This window comes from Oryzias melastigma, linkage group LG11 (assembly GCF_002922805.2).
Source record: "Oryzias melastigma strain HK-1 linkage group LG11, ASM292280v2, whole genome shotgun sequence".
NCBI lineage: Eukaryota > Metazoa > Chordata > Actinopteri > Beloniformes > Adrianichthyidae > Oryzias > Oryzias melastigma.
In genome coordinates, this window is record NC_050522.1 from 12,504,127 (window position 1) to 12,514,587 (window position 10,461).

The 10,461-nt window shown below is 37.4% G+C and overlaps 2 protein-coding genes across 4 annotated transcripts in view; one reads left to right on the forward strand and one right to left on the reverse strand.

Moving 5' to 3' along the window:
• Nucleotides 1-915: 915 nt before the first annotated feature.
• On the reverse strand, nucleotides 916-5,151 carry LOC112160558 (synaptonemal complex protein 3). 3 transcript variants are annotated; one of them, XM_024295185.2, is made up of 9 exons: nucleotides 5,056-5,151; nucleotides 4,778-4,903; nucleotides 4,616-4,682; nucleotides 4,462-4,496; nucleotides 4,043-4,160; nucleotides 3,787-3,886; nucleotides 3,548-3,646; nucleotides 2,145-2,249; nucleotides 916-1,318 (listed from the first exon to the last, which is right to left on the reverse strand). In XM_024295185.2, exons 2-9 carry the CDS (start codon nucleotides 4,839-4,841, stop codon nucleotides 1,265-1,267), a joined length of 642 nt encoding a protein of 213 aa, XP_024150953.1. In that variant the 5' UTR covers nucleotides 4,842-4,903; nucleotides 5,056-5,151; the 3' UTR covers nucleotides 916-1,264. The 3 variants fall into 3 exon arrangements, with proteins under 3 accessions (XP_024150953.1, XP_024150964.1, XP_024150958.1); XM_024295196.2 differs by having other exon boundaries at nucleotides 4,778-4,853; nucleotides 5,056-5,144; XM_024295190.2 differs by having other exon boundaries at nucleotides 4,994-5,083.
• A 1,759-nt stretch (nucleotides 5,152-6,910) lies between these two features.
• LOC112160552 (intermediate filament family orphan 1) overlaps nucleotides 6,911-10,461 on the forward strand; it is a gene marked incomplete in the record, with an annotated part of 11,804 nt that continues 8,253 nt past the window's right edge. The window contains 2 exon segments of the mRNA XM_024295173.2: nucleotides 6,911-7,205; nucleotides 7,308-8,472. Coding sequence (XP_024150941.1) covers nucleotides 7,547-8,472 — 926 coding nt within the window.

Below are 10,461 nucleotides of genomic sequence, written 5' to 3' on the forward strand. Positions count from 1 at the left end.
ATCTGGCTTCTCCTGGAACCTCAGGTGGGGGTCAAGGCTTTAATGCAGCTTTTGGTGGATTGTTCATCTGATCTGCTTCAGGCCTCTGCAAAACCCCATCAGGACTTGTACATGCTGCTGCAGCCAAGGCTACATCTTTCTGCTCAAATGCATCAAATTGGACAAGTTTTCTCCAATCGCAGGACAAGTTCAGAGCTGATGCTTTTGAGGATCATTACATCACCTGCTGGAGGGTTTGGAGAGTCTAGCACTGTCAGTAACTGCAAAACAGCAGGGAGCACCTTCCATAAACTATATTATATTATATTTTGTTCCTGAATATAACAATTATGAATATTCGCGATTTCCTGTGACTCAGCAGACATGAGAAAATAAGCAAAAGAAAATTAGCAACTTAGAAAAGCTCTTTTAGTCACCAAACGTCTTAAATTAATACTGTGATCTGTCACCATGACAAGTGATTCTAGAAGACTCTCCTTCTAAAAATGAGTTTCAACCAATGCATAAGTGAATGTATTTTAGACACTTCATCTCAACTAACCAGATGTGCCAGAAAAAAGTTGAACAGGAGGATTCTCTCCTGAGAAGGTTTCTGACAGGAAGCATTAAAAAATGGTGAATTCTAATCATTTTTCTGGATGCATTATTCAGTTTATTTTCTGTTTTTAAGGATTATCTTCTCTCTGAACCGGATTCACTTTGTCTCATTTTTTCTTCTTCTTTTTCATCACTTCTGTCTCCTATTGGTTACTAGATTGTATCCAGAGAACAGCGGTTCCATTTCACAGGCCTGTTTCAGGCATCAAATCACACAATTTCTCAAAGAGCGGTTATTTCATAAATCTGAGAAGATGCTTTTTTTTTGGCTTTTAATTCACAGAAACTGTATTGAACATACAGTATTTCACTTCACAATTATAGAAAACCATAAAAAACACTAATTTAATGTTTCACAGTAAAGACAACAAGTCATGTATATATTTGTTATACATATATAATAAATAATCAAATAGAAACCATATGAACTAAAATAGAGGACTATGAAAACATTTTTGTTTTCTTCTTCACCTGAACATGTCTGTTTTTCCACAGCTTACAGAGCTGAACTGAGCATGCTCAGAACAGGATTCAAATATTTTATGAGATGATGAGGTAAAAAGGTTGTGCAACGCCAGAGAAAGAAAAAACCTGAAACGCTGATATGAACAGCTCAGACTGGAGCAACACTTATGGGGAACTTCTTCGTCACCGTGGTAACAGCCCTCTAGAAGAACAAGGTCTGCAGTGACTTGCGAACTGAGGCCATCTCCTGTTGTTGCTGTGGAAACACAAACTTTATGTCATGTCATACAGATATGTAACATGGATAGCTGAGTCAATGTCCTTTATGGAGGAATCTTTACTGTTTTAGAGTCTTTTTTCACTTTGTATCTAAACTTTTCTCAATTCGCTCAATTTTTAAATAAATATTCAATTACAGAGTAAAATTAAATCACATCGACAAGGGCAAAAAAAATTGAATCCTCTACAAGTGTATAAGGTGATCAAGTCAGACTAAAATATGCAAAAATCCTGAGTAATATATGGTAATCTGATTTTAGGGATTTAGTAGAATTTGTGCTACGAATACAAAAGGAACAGAAACTCTTACAGACTTTCTGAAAGGCTGATGATCTTCAGTTCTATTTAAAATCAAACAATTGGTGATCACCTTTAAGACAAAACAATGAACATGTTCTCTGAATGCAGTAAGGATTTACTATTTTGCGGTTTTGCAGATTTCTTTTGAGTGAATTGGATCCTGATCGGCTCTAGAGAATTGTCAGTCTCCCCAGTGCCCGTCTCTTGTATCGAATATATTCATCTTTCAAAGGTTTCAATCTTTAATTTTGAATGTATTCAATGTTTGAACTTCAAGTTTAAAAGAGAGAAAAGTGTGAACATGCTCGTGTCTGTCAGAGTAAAGAGTATAAAGTGGGAGTTTTTAAAGCCTCAAAACATCTACAGGAAGTGAAAAAAGTACAGATGACTACTTTGCATTTTTTGAATGCAACTCTAATAGTAAAGAACACAGAAAAAAACAGAAAAAAATACATGTACACATTTTGCACTTCGCACAGAATGAATACTCATACAGAACTCACTGCATCCATTAGTAGCTTCTTTTGTAAAGTGGCCATTTCCTGTTTGAGTTCTTCTTGTGCTCCGTGCAGGAACTCATTGTGACTTTTCTCCATCTCCTCCATATTCTACAGGGAACAGACAAGATGTCCTTCAGCATGCAACAACTACATCTTTACAAACTTTGATAAAAATATATTTTTAGTGAGACGTGTTAAGGCACATAATTAATGTGTTCATATTTATTAATCACGCTCAGGCCTCCTCCTGTGCAGCTGTGAGATCAGCATTATAAAACTCTGTCTAAAATAGACTTAAACTTTTTTATATATTCTGTGATTGAGATGTTATTAAAGAGATAATAGGACACTTATTGGTAGTTTTTGGACAAAAGCAATATTTTATTTTAATAGTCTAAGAATTGTGGAAACTCGCGGTTCACCGCGCAAGTCCCACCCAGCGACGTTGCGGGAGGCAAGGAGTTCAGAGTGGACAGACACGCCTCCACCTGAGAGCAGACTCAAGCCGAGCCGACCTCAAACTTCCAGCTGGAATAAATATTCTAAATGTACAATTTTGTGTGATTTCATATTGTGATCATTTCCAGATAAGTGGCTAGCAAATATTGTAACTAAAAAAATATTTTAAAAATCAATTGAGATTAATTTTCTTCCAGATTTGCGATTAATTATTATTATTTTTTTTTTTTAATCTAATTTTAAGTCATTCTACAAAATATGTGTCAAAGTCAAGGCCCGGGGGCTGGATCCGGTTCCTCTGGGTATTTATATCTGGTCCTCAAGGTCATTTTATTTTACTGTCATTAATGGCCCAATATTATCTTGCGCTCATTTCTAACGTATATAATTTTGAAAAAATGTTTAATAAAATATATTTTAGAACTTAGCTAATATTTCACCTACATGCTAGCTGTTTTGGCTTATTTAGGCTTTTTTCAGTTTTTTAGGCTACAACTGGGTCGTGAAATAAGAGATCCTTAACAGAACACAAACCTAACCAGAACACAGTTCTAATGCTGCGTTCACATTCAGGTTTCAAATTCAGCTTGTTGTCTTGATTATAGTCCATGGAGTTAGAGGATTTTTTTTTAATTTCTCAATCCAAATAGGAAAAATATGATGAAGTTTGAGAGGAGAATTAACAGAACCAATCAGCTTCTCCTGCATTATGGTTTTGGGCTCCACATGCTAAAATATGTCATCAACATGTCACAGACCAAAGCTAAGTCCCTGATTGATTGAAACAAATGTTCTACTAAAGTTCAAATACTTAAATTCTGGAAACGCTCAAAACAATTGATTTAAAATTAAAACTGGACGCCCAAATTGATGTGACCTTAGCATAATTCAGTCATGCTCTTCTTTTTTTTTTTTTTTTGTGACTGTCTTTAAATAAAACAGCCCACCTTCAAAAACTGTTCATACAACTCTTTGATGGCCTTTAGCTTCTGGTTCTGCCCAACTCTTGCCTGCTGCAAGATTTTCTGCTGCTGCCGGAACAGATTCTGTAAAAAAAACAAACGTTTTATCAAGCAAAGAATTTTCAATCACAAAAAGCTGTTCAGCTTGTGAAAGTGGATTATGATCTTGAAGTTGAATATTAGCTCAAACATCATTTTAGAGTCAAGCCTAAGAGGAAACTGACATTGAGTTTCTCCTCCTGCTCTTCAGAGCGATGTGCTTCAGATTCCCATTGCTGAAGCGCAGTAGACACCTGCTGAGAGAACTGCTGCATTGTTTTCTTCCTGGAAAGACATCATCTGTTAGCATGACGACAAAGCACTGATGAAGTCAAGCAGTAAACAGTGTAAACGTCTGACTTCTGCGACTGAATGTCATAGAATGCATTAATTTTATCAGCTTTCTTTGGGTCTTCTTAAATGCTACAAAAGAAGAAAAACCTCTGGCCATGGTAGCTGCTCCACAGGTGCTCCAGTTTGTTCTGACTTCCCACCATGTGATTCTTAGTCAGACACTCCAGGTGCTTTTTCTTGGCCTGCATCGCCTTGTTGATTTCAGCTGAAGGAGAACAGTTAACGGCAGCATTTCTATTAGTTTCACTAAAGATTTAAGTCATAAGTATGCTAAGTAGATATTACTCTGTAATTTTACATATTTTATTTGATCACCCACAATGTGAGTTTGTCTCCACAGAAAGTTGAGACAATCAGATAAGTTTACAACTACCTGGTGCTTCTTATTTAACATTTAAATTAGTATAATTTTAATTTAGGATGTAAATCTAAAAGGAGCCAATCGTGACATCTACTTAGTGTTTTAAAATTACTGCAGCAGATAAAAATAAAAAAGGTGGACTTACTCCCAAACTTTTCCAACATAGATTGAACCTCGTCCCTTAATAGTAGCAGAAAAAAGTGTTACGTGACACATTTAACAACCGATGATGAGTAACATGATATGCAACATTCATGATTATCTCAATCAGAATCATTAAGTCTTTTAGTAAGATTTACCCAACAGCACAGGTAAGCTCTTCTTCCTCAAAGCTAGCAGCTGATCTCTTCTTTGCCACCTTCTCCACTAGTGGAGTTTCAAATTGGAGAATTCAAAATAAATCAAAAGTTAAGATAGAATCTGCTTCTCTTGTTAGCTTAGCCTGATAAATCACACCATACCTTCTCTTGCATCCGGTGAAACCCTCGGCTCCTTCTTCAGATGTTGTTTCTTCTTCGACGCCATTTTCAGAACGTTCTGTATGATTGGGTCAACAAGCTAGTTCGAGCAGGTAAAGCTCAGGCTAACTTCTCGGAGACACAAAAAAAGACACTTTTTTAGTCGACGGAAAACTAGTCGATATGAAACTTTTTAAAAAAAATGAACAACACTCTAACCACAATTTTGTCGGCACTTTATTAGTAAACGAGCACAGGAACAAAAGAAAAGTTACAGATACCTAGCTGAAACGCGACTCTTCCCGCCACAACAGACCAGCTTCTGTCCTCGTGCCTTTAGTTTGACAAGCAGCACGCGCATGCCGGAAGAGGAACACCCCTCCAAAACAAAAGTAAGTTTAACTATCATATTAATAATGTGTACTTTTAAGTTGTATTTGAGATTATTTGGTTACACAATATTTACCTATATAACTGTTATGGGTGAGTTAAAATATGATATATTTAGAAAATTGCTGTTTTTATCTGAACTTTGTTGCTTTTTTGTGTATAACATAAAAAAAAACTATGGTTCATATTTTGATGGAGCCAGAACACTAAACCTAAAAATCCTGATACTTCCTTGTAGTGCATCACAAATGACTTTGTTTATCACAAAGCTGGCTATTTTCTAATCAATAAACTTATTTTATTTATTAATATTATTTTAATTTTGGGGGGTTGAGGAGGGTATGTCGGATGAATGTCAAGGAGGGGAATGATCATCACAATTTGGATTTTTGGTCAATTGAAGCCTGCCCGACTTTAAACATGAAATGCCTTTGACAAAAATGGCACACTGGGCAAAAGAAGTCCAAATGTGAGGGGACCGAGGATTAAGAGTTAGAAATCAGCTTGGAGTTAAAAAGCTGCAACTGGGGACCCAAAAATTACCTGAAAGGGCCACTAGGTGGCATCATCTCTCCAAACATTGCAGCCTGTCCTTTTGAAAAGCAGCTTTTGCAGTCAGTTTCCTCCTTATTCCTGCACAACTTCAGTGAAAACTTTAATGTGCTGAACTAATTTTATACATTCGACCTTTAATCTAATTAATATTTGCTTAACTTCATAGTGCATAAAATTAAAGCTCATGCTCAGAAATAAACCCAGTGAGAAAAACGTCTATAGGCCTACAGGAGGAGTAAAACTTGCATATCATGAGTACTTTATCTATAGCTGATAATTTATTATACTTATGTGAACATTTCTATTTTGGAGACAACAATTCAAACATCTTTAATACAGTCCTTCATTCAATATATATTTTTTCCTGATGAGTAAAATAAGCTGTACAAATTATATTTTATTATATTTTTATTTAACATTTATTTACCACAAGGATTAATTAAAAACAAATTATCATATACAGTGATGGCCTTGCAAGAAGGCTCATATTAAAATAAGCATTCTTTCAAAATAAAGTTGAAAGCACTTTGTGTTAAGTTATGAAAAGTGCAATATGAATAAAGATTTATTTGATTTTAAAAGCATAAAACATTAGAGCCTTTATACTGTTTTTAATAAATCAAATTATCTGGAATTGATTATTTAAGAAAATTTGAGATTATTTTTTTTTCTGCAAGCTCTAATTTTATAGGCTACGACAAACTTAAAATTAAAAGCACTGTTTAAAAAAAAGGAAAAAAATAACAAAACTTAAAAGGAAAATGGGACAAATAGAAAACATTTTAAATCTATATTTAGAATATTTTCTTTTACTTGCTGTCCTTTAGTCTTCTTCCAGATGGGATGTGATTTGCAATTGTGTGATATGTTCAATAAAGTCAATAAAAAAGACTCCTTCTGGTAAATCCATTGATATAAGGGAGTTCTCTCTGATTGATAATTCTTCTTTTTTGATATAAGGAAACACAATTTCATTATGTTTTATTCACGCAGAAAATTTGACAAAACATTATAACACCAAGAAAATGTCATAAAAGTGTCAAACTTTATTTATAAATAAAATATAAAACAAAATGTAGGCCTATAACAAAATTGTGAATGTTAAGGGGAAATAGAAAAAAATAAAATTTAAGCAGACCTAGATAAAAATTAAAAAGTAACAATGAACTAGTTAATTAAAAAAAAGCATTTCAAAAAATAGATTTGCTAAATTTCCCTTTTTATTTATTCGAGGTTATTACCATGTTGCTTTGTTTCATGCAAAAGGAGCTTAAAATTTGGTTTATGTCGTTTTATGAAGATCCCCAAAAATCCTATTTAAATTTAGTTGTCTTCTTCCGGCGTGTATTACGGTATCACAGCTGCTTTAGCGCCTCCTTTGGTCAGTCCGGTGAACTGCAGCCGCAGTCATTCGCTTGAGTTCACTGCTGCGTCTGCAGAGAAACGCTCTCCTCTGATCTGATTGTTTCCTCCTCTTGTCGCACAGGTACGCAGTTCCGCTCATCTTTAAATAGATGTATTTACGAGCGTTTTTTTATATGAGGATTCGTGTTTTTTAAGTGAAATAATCTGGTTTTCTTTGCTGCAGCTCCAGCTGTGCGCAGCATTTTGTTGTGCGTCAGCGCAGGTTTGCAGCAGTTTGGGGTTTGGATGTTGTTTACTGCTGTTTGAAGAACAGAAAACATTTTTCTTTGGCTGTAATTTTTTCTGATCTGCGACGATCTATCAGAAGAAAGACTCAACGAGGTCCCGGGACTCTCTTTAGTTTGAATTTATCTGCGTTTCTGTCTAAATCACCTGCAGAGGTACCTGCGTAAGTCTGAGTTCATGCCGGACTTTGAGCATTTCCGATTCTCCTACTCGAGCATGAATCCGGTTCTCGGGGAGAGCGGCTTCCTGGCTCCGCATCCGCAGCATCACCACATGACGGGTCAAAGTGACCCCGTTATCCCGGAGCCGGGCTACTTCCTGGGTGACCACGGCGGGTTCGGGCCTGACGGGTTCGGGTTGGATCTGGGAGCCTTTCCTCCGACGGCTCCGGCTTACCTGCACTTGAGCAGCCCCCTGCGCCGCGCGCCCCCCGCGGCCACGGCGCTGCGTAACGACCTGGGATCCAACATCAGCGTGCTGAAGACCCTGAACCTGCGCTTCCGCTGCTTCCTGGCCAAAGTGCACGAGCTGGAGCGCAGGAACAAGGTGCTGGAGAAGCAGCTGCAGCAGGCCTTGGAGGACAACATCACGGGGGAGGGGGGTCACCAGAGGCCAAAGACCAAAGATATGGGGGTCCAGACTGGATTTATTGGGCCCATCCCAGCCATTCCGCCCCACCACACTTCACCCTTTCTTCCTGGGGGGTTTCTCTCTCCCACCCTTAACCCCCCATCACTGTTTGACAGCAAACACCTGAATGGAAGCACCTTCATGGACTCCAACTACAACCTCATCATGCCCGGCGCGCCCATCAACCCGGTGCAGAGTCCGGGTGAGGCCCCACGAACCAACTTTAATGCCCCCCCTCCCAGTTCAAAAACCAACAACACCCACAATTCAGCTCCACGCTTCCTCCCAGAAACCATCTGGTCCTTTAACCACAAGCGCCGCTTTGGAACGGGGCGCGAACCGTGCGTAACGGGGCCCGGGTGGATGCACCCGGATGGGGTTGGAGTCCAGATCGACACGATCACACCTGAGATCCGGGCTCTCTACAACGTGCTGTCCAAGGTGAAGAGAGAGAGGGATGAGTACAAGAGGAGGTAAGAAACCTGACGCGGCTGCGCAACAGATGCTGAGGGATAATGTGGACTCTATGAGCCACGATGGAACAGTTCATGCAATAAATACCCAAAACTAGTCAAAATGAGACTCAAAAGAAGGCAAATTTAATCAAACCGATTAATAGACATTCACTTTCTTCAGTGTGACTCACATAATCATTTATTTGTTAAAATAATTTCTGTTTTTGAATTAAAAAAAAGAGTTCTTGTTTGTTTTTAATGTAAGAATGTATCCTTTTAATAATGAAAAGTCCCGCCTTTGTTCAGTTTAACTCATTTGCTTTGTGAGAATTATTTTATAAGTTTATGAAGGTTCTCATTCATCCAGTTGACTTGAAGTTGAGTGATTGCATCTGGGCTTTAAGTCCCACTCCATCATCGTTTGATCTATTTTCAAAGCTGCTTTTAGCCAAAATCAAAAACCTCTGTTGTTTTATTGGGACACAGTTTCTGTAGAGCGGTAGTAGCTCATTAGAAATTCCTGTCTAAGCTGTTGGCGTGGAGAAACCCTGCCTCCACTTCCCATCATCCATCTGTTTACAATCTCTATTGGCGCTGTCCAGTCACAGTTGGTTGCTCAGATGAAAATAAACACGGTCATGGATCAATTTGTCAGCATAGGTGCATTAGAAAGGAGCAGAGTGGCCCTCAAAGCCTGTTTTCTGTCACAGAAAAGCTCTTTTTTTAAATATTTGTTTTAATCTGTTCCTGATTCACAACAATTTGAATAAGGAAATACTCAGAAATGCAATTTTTACCTTAATTTGCTTTATAAATGTCCTCAATTATTTGAAAAATGCCAAATGAACATGTTAAACACACCAGAAACACAATAGTCATTGGAGTGTGTCTTTAATGTTTTATGACTGAACTTCAAAACATTGTTTTCATTAAAAAAAAAAAAAAAAAGTTTTTTGAATGCTGTGAGGAAAATTGTGTTGAATCTTAACCTACGTTAAGAACTTGTGAGTTGTTATTAAACAGTTTTAGCACTGATCCTCAGCCTTACACTCAGAAGTGTTTTGGTTGTTGAATCTGTGTTAAAGTTGCTCTAAATTGTATTGGATGACCTCTATAAGTCTAAAACCTGATAATGGTGTGGATAGCTGATGTGCTGATGTTCTTTTATCCCCATTGGAAGGCATGTCCTCTATAACTAATTGATCAAACAGGCAGGCTTGGTTCTGCTCTGCTTATCCAGAACTGTAGGTCTGAAGAAGGATGCTAAATAAAAAAACATAGTACAGTAACTCAACAACACAGTATCTTTAGTAAGAGTCAAGCCTCTTAGTTTTAAATTCATCCAGAAAATCAGCCTTTGATTGAAGGGTGAGTATAGACCTCAGTCTCATTTATCTTTTGCACCGATTTGCCTTGTTTTCTTTTAATGCTGGTAAAGTCTCATGGATGACATCAGAAATGACCTCTCTGATGTCCATGTCTGTGGTCTGAAGCTTCTTCAGATCTGCACCACCTCAGGAGATTCTTCTGTCCACAGATAAAACCTACAGTGACTGAAGAATGTTAACACTTCTCATTTACCTTTGGAGATATGTTTTAAAGTCGTTTAATCTCTAAAAAATCTAACTTAATGTTTGAAACCTTGAGTCCTGTGAGCTCATGAAGGCCATTCTCTTTAAAATGTGAACATTTTTTGGGGTAGTTATAGAAATTCATTGTTCCTTTATTTATAAGAAGTTGTTTAGATCCTGAAGCTCCAAAGTGGCCCACATCACCACACTACCACCACTATGCTTAAATGTTCCTCTCATGTTCATTTCTAAAAATTGTTGTAGATTAACTTCAGATGTAAGGGGACTCACGTTTCCAGAAGTTTCCTCCATTCTTTTATAAATCAGTAGAAAATTAGTCCAAACTTTTTAGTTAATCCAGATTGTGGGTTTTTATAATTCAAGATTGTGAACTTTAACTGGGTCACTCAAGATCTAAAATTCTGTCTTGTGGATC

Coding starts and splice junctions, on each gene's coding strand:
- LOC112160558 (XM_024295185.2), bottom strand. CDS start 4,841: ATGGCGTCGAAGAAGAAACAACATCTGAAGAAGGAGCCGAGGGTTTCA. Junction 4,497..4,615: donor GAGCTTACCTGTGCTGTTGG/GTAAATCTTACT, acceptor GCTACTATTAAG/GGACGAGGTTCAATCTATGT. Junction 2,250..3,547: donor TGTATGAACAGTTTTTGAAG/GTGGGCTGTTTT, acceptor TGTTCCCTGTAG/AATATGGAGGAGATGGAGAA.